The sequence below is a fragment of the Rutidosis leptorrhynchoides genome, chromosome 1 (assembly GCF_046630445.1).
Source record: "Rutidosis leptorrhynchoides isolate AG116_Rl617_1_P2 chromosome 1, CSIRO_AGI_Rlap_v1, whole genome shotgun sequence".
Lineage (NCBI taxonomy): Eukaryota > Viridiplantae > Streptophyta > Magnoliopsida > Asterales > Asteraceae > Rutidosis > Rutidosis leptorrhynchoides.
This window is the reverse complement of record NC_092333.1, coordinates 33,741,858-33,758,281: the sequence shown is the minus strand read 5'-3', so window position 1 is coordinate 33,758,281 and position 16,424 is coordinate 33,741,858. Positions and strand designations below refer to the sequence as shown.

Below are 16,424 nucleotides of genomic sequence, written 5' to 3'. Positions count from 1 at the left end.
TCTTCAAGAACACTAAAGATCCAAGCTTTCTAGCGTAGGGTTTCATTATTTTGTTAAAGATCTTAGCTTTTTAGCTTATGGTCTCATTCAGGGCCGGTCCCGAGAAATTGAATGCCCCGTGCGAGGCGGAAAAAAGGCCCTACTACCTTAACGAATAATATAAGTTTAAAAAAAAAACGACAATTAACGTCATATTAATAAAGATAAAGAATTTAACATTAGAATTACATACCGTAATGGTTAACCAATGATTTTTGAAGCTCTCCTCGCATTCTTGGTAGCAAATTGTTTAATTATCTCTTCACAATTTATACTCTCTAAGATTTCATTTTCAATAGTCATCATCGCCAATCCACTCAATCTTTGTTGGGACATTGTGGATCGTAGGTAATTTTTCAATAATTTTAGCTTTGAAAAACTCCTTTCCGCAGATGCAACTGTAACTGGAATAGTCAATAATATTCTATATGCAATCCTTGCGTTTGGAAAATTTTCTCGAGCCTCATTAAGATGCATCAGAATATCAAAAGGATTCTTAAATTCACCAGCTCCTATTATGTCAAATGACTTCAACTCCATATAAAGTTCATGACCGTTGATATCCGATTTTCCTTCATACTTGAGTGCATTTTCCAAGTTGTCACAAGACGACTTTAGATCTTTACGTTCAATTCCCCTCAAGTTATAAGGAAATAAGAAACCAAATAACTTATCATAGTTTTTAAATTGATCAAATCTTGTTTTGAGAGAGAGAATAGCTTTATCCACAATGTATAAGAAATAATTTACTCTAAAAGCCTCTTCAGGTGTAAATGAAACTTCCTGACTACTTGAACTCTCATCAAATCTTCTTTTCCTGTGAATCAAACATTTTTTGTGGAAATACCGGGTCAACATCCATTTTAACTACAATCTCTTTAGCTTCATCAATAGCTTTTGAAAAACCGGTTTCTCTATAATCGTTGAAGTACTCAACGAACCTGTTTATTTCTTTGATAGCAATCTCGATATGCATATCTTTTGATTGTAGCTTTTTGCTCACAATGTTCACCTCGTTTAATACTTGATACCAAATGACAATGGATACTATAAATTCAAATTCACCAAGTTCATTTTCTGCAATTGAATTGGCTTCACTAGCAATTGCAGCATCATTATCTTTTTCTCCAACTTTAAGTAAAGCTTCTCGTATGTTGACAAGTTGCATTTTAATAGCTTTAAGACACTCAACACGACTTTCCCAACGAGTTTGAGACAATGGCTTAAGAGTCAAATCTTTAACATTAGCTTTAAAAATTTCCCACCGATTAATAGAATTATGAAAAATAGTGTATATACGTTGAATCTGTCCAAAAAAGTTCTTTCCTTTAACACAACTATTAGCCATATCGCATAATGTAAGATTAAGTGAGTGACAACCACAAGGAGTGTAAAATGCTCTAGGATTCTCTTTTAAAAATCTCGTTTGCACTCCTTGATGTATTCCTTTCATGTTTGCACCATTGTCATATCCTTGACCACGCATATCATTTACATCAAGACCAATACACTTTAACTCCTCAAGTGTAACATCAAATAAACCTTTTCCCGTGGTGTCATTAACATTCAAAAACCCTAAAAAAGACTCCTCAACAACAACATAATTAGATGTGCACTTTACATGCCTCACTATCATGCTCATTTGTTCTTGATTACTCGAATCGTGAGTACAATCAAGTATGATTGAGTAGTATTTTGCTTCCTTTATCTCCTTTATGATTTGTTTTTTAATCTCATTCCCTAACATAAGAATTAGCTCGTTTTGAATCTTGTGCCCAAGATAATGCACATGAACCTCATCATTTGTGATTCGTCGCACATGCACTTTAATAATAGGGTCAAACTCTTCCAGCATTTCAATGAGACCCAAAAAAATTTCCGTTACCTGTTTAATACATTTAATAATAATAAGTGAAAATGAAACGAAAACAATTTGGTGGTCGCGGAACAAAAACAATAATAATTATTATTACCTTTTTGGTACAACTTTTCTTTTGATCCACGGAAAGCTAAACTATGTTTAGCTAGAAATTTTACTACTGCAACGATTCTCAAAAGGACTTGCATCCAATAATCTCTTTCTTTCTTCAATTGTGCGTATTGAATGTTATCAATTGTCTCGTTCAACTTCAATCTTTTACGCATATCACACCATTTGTTCATATTTTCAATATGAAATGTTGTAATTTCATGTAATCTGAGACATTCATAAGCATGCAACCAATCATTATAACCTTCCCCGTCTAGACCACCGTTCGTGTAGTGACCCGAACTTTTCCATGTTTATATATATTAATTGAGATTGATATTTACATGATTAAATGTTTCCAACATGTTAAGCAATCAAACTTGTTAAGACTTGATTAATTGAAATATGTTTCATATAGACAATTGACCACCCAAGTTGACCGGCGATTCAAGAACGTTAAAACTTGTAAAAACGACATGACGATATATATATGGATATATATATGGTTAACATGAGATTATGATAAGTAAGTATCTCCATAAGTATATTAACAATGAGTTATATACATATAAACAAGACTACTAACTTAAGGATTTCGAAACGAGACATATATGTAACGATTATAGTTGTAACGACATTTAAATGTATATATATCATATTAAGATATATTAATATATCATAATATCATGATAATATAATAATTTAACATCTCATTAGATATAATAAACAATGGGTTAACAACATTAATTGAGATCGTTAACTTAAAGGTTTCAAAACAACACTTACATGTAACGACTAACGATGACTTAACGACTCAGTTAAAATGTATATACATGTAGTGTATTTAGATGTATTAAAATACTTTTGGAAGACTTCAAGACATATATCAAAACACTCATACTTAACGAAAATGGTTACAGTTACTTTCCCATTCTTTTCTTTCATCAAGAATTCTAGTCGTATTCTTACCCGTATTATACACAGCTTCAAAACGTACTTACTATGGGTATATACCAATAGGAACTAGCATGGGATTCCACTCTTGATTATGTCATGTATGATTAATCAATTTTAACTTCTACCATGAGCTAGTCAACTAACTAGAACTCCTTTTAACCCCACTCACCACTCACCAATTACCACTCATCATTCACTCCATTTCACTTCCAATTCTCTTTCTAATTCTCTCTCAACACACACACACACTATTATGAACGTATTTTTCCAGTAGTTAATCATCATCTTCATTAAAAATCACTTCAAGAATCAAGCTATAATCATCATAGGAAAAACACTTCAAGAACACTTCAAAAAATCCCTTCAAGTTTACTAATTTACTTCCAAGCTTTCTAATCCATTTCAAGTAATCATCTAAGATCAAGAAACCTTTGTTATATACAGTAGGTTATCTTTCTTATTCAAGGTAATATTCATATTCAAACTTTGATTCAATTTCTATAACTATAAACTATCTTAATTCGAGTAAAAATCTTACTTGAACTTGTTTTTGTGTCATGATCTACTTCAAGAACTTTCAAGCCATCCAAGATCCTTTGAAGCTAGATCATTTCTTGTCACTTCCAGTAGGTTTAACTACTAAACTTGAGGTAGTAATGATGTTCATAACATCATTCGATTCATATATATAAAACTATCTTATTCGAAGGTTTAAACTCGTAATCACTAGAACATAGTTTAGTTAATTCTAAACTTGTTCGCAAACAAAAGTTAATCCTTCTAACTTGACTTTTAAAATTAACTAAACACATGTTCTATATCTATATGATATGCTAACTTAATGATTTAAAACCTGGAAACACGAAAAACACCGTAAAACCGGATTTACGCCGTCGTAGTAACACCGCGGGCTGTTTTGGGTTAGTTAATTAAAAACTATGATAAACTTTGATTTAAAAGTTGTTATTTTGAGAAAATGATTTTTAGTATGAACATGAAACTATATCCAAAAATTGTGGTTAAACTCAAAGTGGAAGTATGTTTTCTAAAATGGTCATCTAGACGTCGTTCTTTCGACTGAAATGACTACCTTTACAAAAACGACTTGTAACTTATTTTTCCGACTATAAACCTATACTTTTTCTGTTTAGATTCATAAAATAGAGTTCAATATGAAACCATAGCAATTTGATTCACTCAAAACGGATTTAAAATGAAGAAGTTATGGGTAAAACAAGATTGGATAATTTTTCTCATTTTAGCTACGTGAAAATTGGTAACAAATCTATTCCAACCATAACTTAATCAACTTGTATTGTATATTATGTAATCTTGAAATACCATAGACACGTATAAAATGTTTCGACCTATCATGTCGACACATCTATATATATTTCGGAACAACCATAGACACTCTATATGTGAATGTTGGAGTTAGCTATACAGGGTTGAGGTTGATTCCAAAATATATATAGTTTGAGTTGTGATCAATACTGAGATACGTATACACTGGGTCGTGGATTGATTCAAGATAATATTTATCGATTTATTTCTGTACATCTAACTGTAGACAACTAGTTGTAGGTTACTAACGAGGACAGCTGACTTAATAAACTTAAAACATCAAAATATATTAAAAGTGTTGTAAATATATTTTGAACATACTTTGATATATATGTATATATTGTTATAGGTTCGTGAATCAACCAGTGGCTAAGTCTTACTTCCCGACGAAGTAAAAATCTGTGAAAGTGAGTTATAGTCCCACTTTTAAAATCTAATATTTTTGGGATGAGAATACATGCAGGTTTTATAAATGATTTACAAAATAGACACAAGTACGTGAAACTACATTCTATGGTTGAATTATCGAAATCGAATATGCCCCTTTTTATTAAGTCTGGTAATCTAAGAATTAGGGAATAGACACCCTAATTGACGCGAATCCTAAAGATAGATCTATTGGGCCTAACAAACCCCATCCAAAGTACCGGATGCTTTAGTACTTCGAAATTTATATCATGTCCGAAGGGTGTCCCGGAATGATGGGGATATTCTTATATATGCATCTTGTTATTGTCGGTTACCAGGTGTTCACCATATGAATGATTTTTATCTCTATGTATGGGATGTGTATTGAAATATGAAATCTTGTGGTCTATTGTTACGATTTGATATATATAGGTTAAACCTATAACTCACCAACATTTTTGTTGACGTTTAAAGCATGTTTATTCTCAGGTGAATATTAAGAGCTTCCGCTGTCGCCTACTAAAATAAGGACAAGATTTGGAGTCCATGTTTGTATGATATTGTGTAAAAACTGCATTCAAGAAACTGATTTCGATGTAACATATTTGTATTGTAAACCATTATGTAATGGTCGTGTGTAAACAGGATATTTTAGATTATCATTATTTGATAATCTACGTAAAGCTTTTTAAACCTTTATTTATGAAATAAAGGTTATGGTTTGTTTTAAAAATGAATGTAGTCTTTGAAAAACGTCTCATATAGAGGTTAAAACCTCGCAACGAAATCAATTAATATGGAACGTTTTTAATCAATAAGAACGGGACATTTCAGTTGGTATCAGAGCGTTGGTCTTAGAGAACCAGAATTTTGCATTAGTGTGTCTTATCGAGTTTGTTAGGATGCATTAGTGAGTCTGGACTTCGACCGTGTTTACTTGAAAAATGATTGCTTAACAAATTTTGTTGGAAACTATATATTTTTAACATGTGAATATTATGTGATATATTAATCTCTTAACGCGTTTGATATTATGTGATAGATGTCTACCTCTAGAACAAGTCCCATTGACTCACCTAATAATAATGAAGAGTCAAATGTAAATTGGAATGATTCGTGGACTGATTCACAAGTTCCCGAAGAGGAACTGGAAGAAGAGTCGGAACCGGAAGAAGAATCGGAATCGGAAGAAGAATCGGAACCGAATGAAGAAATAGAACCGGTGGGGGAAATAATAAAACGGTTAAGTAAAAGAAAATTCTCAACCAACCGACCAAGGTTAATTATGGTCAATGGTGTTTCCGCCAAGGAAGCAAAATATTGGGAGGATTACCAATTCTCCGATGAATCGGATTCCGACGAGAATTCCGATGATGTTATAGAAATTACCCCAACTGAATTTAAAAAGGCAAAAGAAAATAATAAGGGAAAGGGTATAAAAATAGAGAAATCTAATTCCAACCCCGATGAACTTTATATGTATCGTCAACCCCCGAAGTCCTTAAGTTGTAACAATGACCCGGGAACCTCTAAACCACCAGGTTTTTCTAAACCAATGTGGACAACGACGGCTCGTATTAGGGGAACATCATATATCCCTAGAAACTTGGCAAAACGAACCAAAACCGAACAAGAAGAAACGAGCGAGTCGGAATAAGATAGTTGTATTCGTGTGGTGTAATATATGTAATATAGTGTGCTTATGCTTTATGATATATGTAAAAAAATTGCTTGTATTAATAAGTATTTTTTTTATGAATCTAACTCTTGTCTATTTTACAGTATAAAAACACAAAATGGATAGACAACCCAATATTTTAAGAGACCTACCCGGAGACATGATTGATGAAATCTTGTCTAGAGTCGGTCAGAATTCCTCGGCACAACTATTTAAGGCGAGATCAGTTTGTAAGACATTCGAAGAACGTTCCAAGAATGCCTTGGTTTATAAAAGGCTTTCGTTCGAAAGATGGGGGTTATCACATTGGGAAATCCATAAGTTACGATGTGTTTACTTTGACGCATATATTGCGGGGAACCCAAATGCTATTTTACGCAACGGGTTAAGAAATTATTTTGACTCAGTATATCCGAATATAGGGCTTCGTGATTTAGAAAAAGCGGCTAACATGCAATATAAAGAAGCATGTTATGCTTACGGGTTAGTAATGTTCGCTTCTCACCAAAGTGAGAACAAGAACATCGGGCTACAACTATTAAACAAAACGTTCCCACAAGTGACGGAGTCGGTAATTGGGGTAAGAAATGAGGTTTTTAGGTTATTACGAGACTGTTGGTCATTACGTAACCCTCGTGCCTTTGACGACGTTACAACACGCTGTCTTATCAACGGCCATAACGGTTATGTTCCACAAGACCAAGGATGGGAAGTAATCCTAGTAAAACCAGAATGCATGACTTGTTTCTGGACGTATGAATTACGTGTCTTTATTGCCTTTGCTGAACGACTTGTGTACTAGCTAGAATTATCTTCACAACCATCTTGTATCAAATTTATTGTGTGCTATATTTCATGCTATATGTAAAATAAGCGGTATTGTAAGTTTGTAAAATATTGTGTAAAAGTTTGAACGCGAAATATTATTATAATCAGTTTTTCATATAGAATTGTAGTAGTTGAATTGTATTTTAGCTACTAAGTATGAACTTAACGGGTAGGTACTACCCGAATTTAAACTTATAAAACGCTAATATGAAGAAAAAGCTTTTATAAATGAGTTCATATTATGCTACAAAATACTATTAACTACTCTTAATATTCTGTATGATTAACTTGTTCCATTTGGCTATTTTGAAGGAAATGGCACCGACTACTCGACACACTGTGAATATGAATGAAGAGGAATTCCGTACTTTTCTAGCTTCAAACATAGCCGCAGTACAGGCTGCGCTACATACCAACAATAACCTTGGATCTAGCAGTACAGGAAATCGTGTAGGATGCACCTACAAAGAATTCACTGCCTGCAAACCTTTGGAATTTGATGGAACCGAAGGACCGATCGGATTGAAACGGTGGACCGAGAAGGTCGAATCGGTGTTTGCCATAAGTAAGTGTACTGAAGAGGACAAAGTGAAGTACGCTACGCATACCTTCACAGGTTCTGTGTTAACATGGTGGAATACCTATCTAGAGCAAGTGGGACAAGACGATGCGTACGCACCACCGTGGTCAGCATTCAAGCACTTGATGAACGAGAAGTACCGTCCCAGAACCGAGGTCAATAAGCTCAAGACAGAACTTAGAGGGTTACGAACCCAAGGATTTGATATTACCACGTACGAAAGACGATTCACAGAATTGTGCCTATTGTGTCCGGGAGCATTCGAAGATGAGGAAGAGAAGATCGACGCGTTTGTGAAAGGATTACCGGAAAGAATCCAAGTAGATATAAGTTCACACGAGCCCGCCTCCATACAACAGGCATGTAGAATGGCTCACAAACTAGTGAACCAGATTGAAGAAAGAATTAAAGAACAGACTGCTGAAGAGGCCAATGTGAAGCAAGTCAAAAGAAAATGGGAGGAAAACGGTGATAAGAATCACCAATACAACAACAACAGCAATTACAACAATAATCGCAACAATTATCCCAACAATCGCAACATCAATCGCAACTACAACAAACGGCCCAACAACAACAACAACAACTACAACAACAGCAACTACAACAATCATCCCAACAACAATAATAACCGCAACAACAACAACAATCAGAAGCAGCTATGCCAAAGGTGTGAAAAGTATCACTCGGGGTTCTGCACCAAATTTTGCAACAAGTGTAAAAGAAATGGTCATAGCGCGGTGAAGTGTGAGGTCTACGAACCAGGGGTTGATAGAACGAAAGGAATAAATGGTGTCGGAACGAGTAATGGCGGAGCAAGTAGTGTCGGAGCAAGTTATGCCAATGTAGTTTGTTATAAATGTGGAAAACCGGGCCACATTATTAGAAATTTCCCGAACCAGGAGAACACGAATGGACAAGGCCGCGAAAGAGTTTTCAATATTAATGCGGCAGAGGCACAGGAAGACCCGGAGCTTGTTACGGGTACGTTTCTTATTGACAATAAATCTGCTTACGTTTTATTTGATTCGGGTGCGGATAGAAGCTATATGAGTAGAGATTTTTGGGCTAAATTAAGTTGTCCATTGACGCCTTTGGATAGTAAATTTTTACTCGAATTAGCAAATGGTAAATTAATTTCAGCAGATAATATATGTCGGAATCGAGAAATTAAACTGGTTAGCGAAACATTTAAGATTGACTTGATACCAGTAGAGTTAGGGAGTTTTGATGTGATAATCGGTATGGACTGGTTGAAAGAAGTGAAAGCAGAGATCGTTTGTTACAAAAATGCAATTCGCATTATACGAGAAAAAGGAAAACCCTTAATGGTGTACGGAGAAAAGGGCAACACGAAGCTACATCTTATTAATAATTTGAAGGCACAAAAACTAATAAGAAAAGGTTGCTATGCTGTTCTAGCACACGTCGAGAAAGTACAAACCGAAGAAAAAAGCATCAATGATGTTCCCGTCGCAAAAGAATTTCCCGATGTATTTCCGAAAGAATTACCGGGATTACCCCCACATCGATCCGTTGAATTTCAAATAGATCTTGTACCAGGAGCTGCACCAATAGCTCGTGCTCCTTACAGACTCGCACCCAGCGAGATGAAAGAACTGCAAAGCCAATTACAAGAACTTTTAGAGCATGGTTTCATTCGACCAAGCACATCACCGTGGGGAGCTCCTGTTTTGTTTGTCAAGAAGAAAGATGGTAAATTCAGGTTGTGTATCGACTACCGAGAGTTGAACAAACTTACCATCAAGAACCGCTACCCACTACCGAGAATCGACGACTTATTTGATCAACTACAAGGCTCGTCTGTTTATTCAAAGATTGACTTACGTTCCGGGTATCATCAAATGCGGGTGAAAGAAGATGATATTCCAAAGACTGCTTTCAGAATACGTTACGGTCATTACGAGTTTATGGTCATGCCGTTTGGTTTAACTAATGCACCAGCTGTGTTCATGGACCTTATGAACCGAGTGTGTGGACCATACCTTGACAAGTTTGTCATTGTTTTCATTGATGACATACTTATTTACTCAAAGAATGACCAAGAACACGGTGAACATTTGAGAAAGGTGTTAAAAGTATTGAGGAAGGAAGAATTGTACGCTAAATTTTCAAAGTGTGCATTTTGGTTGGAAGAAGTTCAATTCCTCGGTCACATAGTGAACAAAGAAGGTATTAAGGTAGATCCGGCAAAGATAGAAACTGTTGAAAAGTGGGAAACCCCGAAAACTCCGAAACACATACGCCAGTTTTTAGGACTAGCTGGTTACTACAGAAGGTTCATTCAAGACTTTTCCAGAATAGCAAAACCCTTGACTGCATTAACGCATAAAGGGAAGAAATTTGAATGGAAGGATGAACAAGAAAAAGCTAACTACAGCACCTATATTGTCATTGCCTGAAGGGAATGATGATTTTGTGATTTATTGTGACGCATCAAATCAAGGTCTCGGTTGTGTATTAATGCAACGAACGAAGTTGATTGCTTATGCGTCTAGACAATTGAAGATTCACGAGCAAAATTATACGACGCATGATTTGGAATTAGGCGCGGTTGTTTTTGCATTAAAGACTTGGAGGCACTACTTATATGGGGTCAAGAGTATTATATATACCGACCACAAAAGTCTTCAACACATATTTAATCAGAAACAACTGAATATGAGGCAGCGTAGGTGGATTGAATTGTTGAATGATTATGACTTTGAGATTCGTTACCACCCGGGGAAGGCAAATGTGGTAGCCGATGCCTTGAGCAGGAAGGACAGAGAACCCATTCGAGTAAAATCTATGAATATAATGATTCATAATAACCTTACTACTCAAATAAAGGAGGCGCAACAAGGAGTTTTAAAAGAGGAAAATTTAAAGGATGAAATACCCAAAGGATCGGAGCAGCATCTTAATATTCGGGAAGACGGAACCCGGTATAGGGCTGAAAGGATTTGGGTACCAAAATTTGGAGATATGAGAGAAATGGTACTTAGAGAATCTCATAAAACCAGATACTCAATACATCCTGGAACGGGGAAGATGTACAAGGATCTCAAGAAACATTTTTGGTGGCCGGGTATGAAAGCCGATGTTGCTAAATACGTAGGAGAATGTTTGACGTGTTCTAAGGTCAAAGCTGAGCATCAGAAACCATCAGGTCTACTTCAACAACCCGAAATCCCAGAATGGAAATGGGAAAACATTACCATGGATTTCATCACTAAATTGCCAAGGACTGCAAGTGGTTTTGATACTATTTGGGTGATAGTTGATCGTCTCACCAAATCAGCACACTTCCTGCCAATAAGAGAAGATGATAAGATGGAGAAGTTAGCATGACTGTATTTGAAGGAAGTCGTCTCCAGACATGGAATACCAATCTCTATTATCTCTGATAGGGATGGCAGATTTATTTCAAGATTCTGGCAGACATTACAGCAAGCATTAGGAACTCGTCTAGACATGAGTACTGCCTATCATCCACAAACTGATGGGCAGAGCGAAAGGACGATACAAACGCTTGAAGACATGCTACGAGCATGTGTTATTGATTTCGGAAACAGTTGGGATCGACATCTACCGTTAGCAGAATTTTCCTACAACAACAGCTACCATTCAAGCATTGAGATGGCGCCATTTGAAGCACTTTATGGTAGAAAGTGCAGGTCTCCGATTTGTTGGAGTGAAGTGGGGGATAGACAGATTACGGGTCCGGAGATTATACAAGAAACTACCGAGAAGATCATCCAAATTCAACAACGGTTGAAAACCGCCCAAAGTCGACAAAAGAGCTACGCTGACATTAAAAGAAAAGATATAGAATTTGAAATTGGAGAGATGGTCATGCTTAAAGTTGCACCTTGGAAAGACGTTGTTCGATTTGGTAAACGAGGGAAATTAAATCCAAGGTATATTGGACCATTCAAGATTATTGATCGTGTCGGACCAGTAGCTTACCGACTTGAGTTACCTCAACAACTCGCGGCTGTACATAACACTTTACATGTCTCGAATTTGAAGAAATGTTTTGCTAAAGAAGATCTCACTATTCCGTTAGATGAAATCCAAATCAACGAAAAACTCCAATTCATCGAAGAACCTGTCGAAATAATGGATCGTGAGGTTAAAAGACTTAAGAAAAATAAGATACCAATCGTTAAGGTTCGATGGAATGCTCGTAGAGGACCCGAGTTCACCTGGGAGTGTGAAGATCAGATGAAAAAGAAATACCCGCATCTATTTCCAGAAGATTCGTCAACACCTTCAACAGCTTAAATTTTCGGGACGAAATTTATTTAACGGGTAGGTACTGTAGTGACCCGAACTTTTCCATGTTTATATATATTAATTGAGATTGATATTTACATGATTAAATGTTTCCAACATGTTAAGCAATCAAACTTGTTAAGACTTGATTAATTGAAATATGTTTCATATAGACAATTGACCACCCAAGTTGACCGGCGATTCACGAACGTTAAAACTTGTAAAAACGACATGACGATATATATATGGATATACATATGGTTAACATGAGATTATGATAAGTAAGTATCTCCATAAGTATATTAACAATGAGTTATATACATATAAACAAGACTACTAACTTAAGGATTTCGAAACGAGACATATATGTAACGATTATAGTTGTAACAACATTTAAATGTATATATATCATATTAAGATATATTAATATATCATAATTTCATGATAATATAATAATTTAACATCTCATTAGATATAATAAATAATGGGTTAACAACATTAATTGAGATCGTTAACTTAAAGGTTTCAAAACAACACTTACATGTAACGACTAACGATGACTTAACGACTCAGTTAAAATGTATATACATGTAGTGTATTTAGATGTATTAAAATACTTTTGGAAGACTTCAAGACACATATCAAAACACTCATACTTAACGAAAATGGTTACAGTTACTTTCCCATTCTTTTCTTTCATCAAGAATTCTAGTCGTATTCTTACCCGTATTATACACAGCTTCAAAACGTACTTACTATGGGTTATACCAATAGGAACTAGCATGAGATTCCACTCTTGATTATGTCATGTATGACTAATCAATTTTAACTTCTACCATGAGCTAGTCAACTAACTAGAACTCCTTTTAACCCCACTCACCACTCACCAATTACCACTCATCATTCACTCCATTTCACTTCCAATTCTCTTTCTAATTCTCTCTCAACACACACACACACACACTATTATGAACGTATTTTTCCAGTAGTTAATCATCATCTTCATCAAAAATCACTTCAAGAATTAAGCTATAATCATCATAGGAAGAACACTTCAAGAACACTTCAAAAAATCCCTTCAAGTTTACTAATTTACTTCCAAGCTTTCTAATCCATTCCAAGTAATCATCTAAGATCAAGAAACCTTTGTTAAATATAGTAGGTTATCTTTCTTATTCAAGGCAATATTCATATTCAAACTTTGATTCAATTTCTATAACTATAAACTATCTTAATTCGAGTAAAAATCTTACTTGAACTTGTTTTTGTGTCATGATCCTACTTCAAGAACTTTCAAGCCATCCAAGATCCTTTGAAGCTAGATCATTTCTTGTCACTTCCAGTAGGTTTACCTACTAAACTTGAGGTAGTAATTATGTTCAAAACATCATTCGATTCATATATATAAAACTATCTTATTCGAAGGTTTAAACTCGTAATCACTAGAACATAGTTTAATTAATTCTAAACTTGTTCGCAAACAAAAGTTAATCCTTCTAACTTGACTTTTAAAATTAACTAAACACATGTTCTATATCTATATGATATGCTAACTTAATGATTTAAAACCTGGAAACACGAAAAACACCGTAAAACCGGATTTACGCCGTCGTAGTAACACCGCGGGCTGTTTTGGGTTAGTTAATTAAAAACTATGATAAACTTTGATTTAAAAGTTGTTATTCTGAGAAAATGATTTTTATTATGAACATGAAACTATATCCAAAAATTGTGGTTAAACTCAAAGTGAAAGTATGTTTTCTAAAATGGTCATCTAGACGTCGTTCTTTCGACTGAAATGACTACCTTTACAAAAACGACTTGTAACTTATTTTTCCGACTATAAACCTATACTTTTTCTGTTTAGATTCATAAAATAGAGTTCAATATGAAACCATAGCAATTTGATTCACTCAAAACGGATTTAAAATGAAGAAGTTATGGGTAAAACAAGATTGGATAATTTTTCTCATTTTAGCTACGTGAAAATTGGTAACAAATCTATTTCAACCATAACTTAATCAACTATTATTGTATATTATGTAATCTTGAGATACCATAGACACGTATACAATGTTTCGACCTATCATGTCGACACATCTATATATATTTCGGAACAACCATAGACACTCTATATGTGAATGTTGGAGTTAGCTATACAGGGTTGAGGTTGATTCCAAAATATATATAGTTTGAGTTGTGATCAATACTGAGATACGTATACACTGGGTCGTGGATTGATTCAAGATAATATTTATCGATTTATTTCTGTACATCTAACTGTGGACAACTAGTTGTAGGTTACTAACGAGGACAGCTGACTTAATAAACTTAAAACATCAAAATATATTAAAAGTGTTGTAAATATATTTTGAACATACTTTGATATATATGTATATATTGTTATAGGTTCGTGAATCAACCAGTGGTCAAGTCTTACTTCCCGACGAAGTAAAAATCTGTGAAAGTGAGTTATAGTCCCACTCTTAAAATCTAATATTTTTGGGATGAGAATACATGCAGGTTTTATAAATGATTTACAAAATAGACACAAGTACGTGAAACTACATTCTATGGTTGAATTATCGAAATCGAATATGCCCCTTTTTATTAAGTCTGGTAATCTAAGAATTAGGGAACAGACACCCTAATTGACGCGAATCCTAAAGATAGATCTATTGGGCCTAACAAACCCCATCCAAAGTACCGGATGCTTTAGTACTTCGAAATTTATATCATGTCCGAAGGTTGTCCCGGAATGATGGGGATATTCTTATATATGCATCTTGTTAATGTCGGTTACCAGGTGTTCACCATATGAATGATTTTTATCTCTATGTATGGGATGTGTATTGAAATATGAAATCTTGTGGTCTATTGTTACGATTTGATATATATAGGTTAAACCTATAACTCACCAACATTTTTGTTGACGTTTAAAGCATGTTTATTCTCAGGTGAATATTAAGAGCTTCCGCTGTCGCATACTAAAATAAGGACAAGATTTGGAGTCCATGTTTGTATGATATTGTGTAAAAACTGCATTCAAGAAACTGATTTCGATGTAACATATTTGTATTGTAAACCATTATGTAATGGTCGTGTGTAAACAGGATATTTTAGATTATCATTATTTGATAATCTACGTATAGCTTTTTAAACCTTTATTTATGAAATAAAGGTTATGGTTTGTTTTAAAAATGAATGCAGTCTTTGAAAAACGTCTCATATAGAGGTCAAAACCTCGCAACGAAATCAATTAATATGGAACGTTTTTAATCAATAAGAACGGGACATTTCAGTTCGGATGCCCTTTTCTAAAAATTTTACAACAGAAGCAAAATATTTTGTCTAACTCTTTTGAATATACTAGCCATGGTCGATCACACTTCTCCAAATTTGATAAAATTCTTGTATATAAAGCTGCAGAAAACCTTCTATTGTTGGTTTTCGGACCCAAAACTATTTTATTATCTCTTTTAGGACCACTCTCAACCAAAAGTTTAATCTCATCAGAACTAAGTCCTTCCCACCTTCTTGGGTCAAATATATCAACAAGATTATGTATCACATCTTCTTCGCTAATATTTGTCTCGGTACGCTCTTCTTTTTCTGCCTCTTGTTCTTCAATATGCTCTTGCCCTTTCGTCTCTTCTAGATTTACTTGTACATGTTCTTTCTCTTCAAGATTTGGTTTATTTAAAAACTTATGTAGTGCACCAGCTTGGGACTTTTTCATTTTCTCATCTTCTTTTTTTCTTTTACGTTTTTCATGACCGGATAATTGTTTAGGAGCCATCCCTAATCCTATTTACCAATCAGTAACCATACAACAAAACTTGAGTCTTATTATAAAAATAGAACAACATATAAAAAAACTGCTCTGTCGATTATACTAGTTTAATTCAATTAATATATCAATTCAATTCTTTGTTTGCATATCTCTTGAGAAGTTATACTAGTTCAATTGAATTCATTAAGTGAACATTAAATATTTAAATAGTTAAATTGATAAGAGTGTATCAATAAACTCAAGTATACTCATCAAAAAGAATTAAGGAGATAAACTCATAAAACCTTCAATTAAAAGAAGCTATACCCTATACGATTACTATACGCCTATAGTCATTCAATTCTTTTCATTCAATTACTCCCAACTAAACATTAAATTGATTAAAATAATTGATAATAGTATAATGTTTAGTTTATACTTACATACAAGATCGATGAAGCAAAGTCCCAGAGAACCAATTGAAATTCGATAAAGGATGAAGCAAATTTCGACGTACCAGTCGCGTACTCACGTAGCTTATTCCGTAAGATTGAAGTGAACATCTGTC

The 16,424-nt window shown here is 34.4% G+C and overlaps 1 protein-coding gene across 1 annotated transcript; it reads right to left on the bottom strand.

Moving 5' to 3' along the window:
- Window positions 1–240: 240 nt before the first annotated feature.
- On the bottom strand, window positions 241–15,883 carry LOC139856547 (uncharacterized). Its single transcript, XM_071845485.1, has 4 exons — window positions 15,519–15,883; window positions 2,101–2,236; window positions 981–1,924; window positions 241–856 (listed from the first exon to the last, which is right to left on the bottom strand). The coding sequence occupies exons 1-4, from the start codon at window positions 15,881–15,883 to the stop codon at window positions 241–243; spliced, it is 2,061 nt and encodes a 686-aa protein (XP_071701586.1).
- Between the last annotated feature and the right edge of the window lie 541 nt (window positions 15,884–16,424).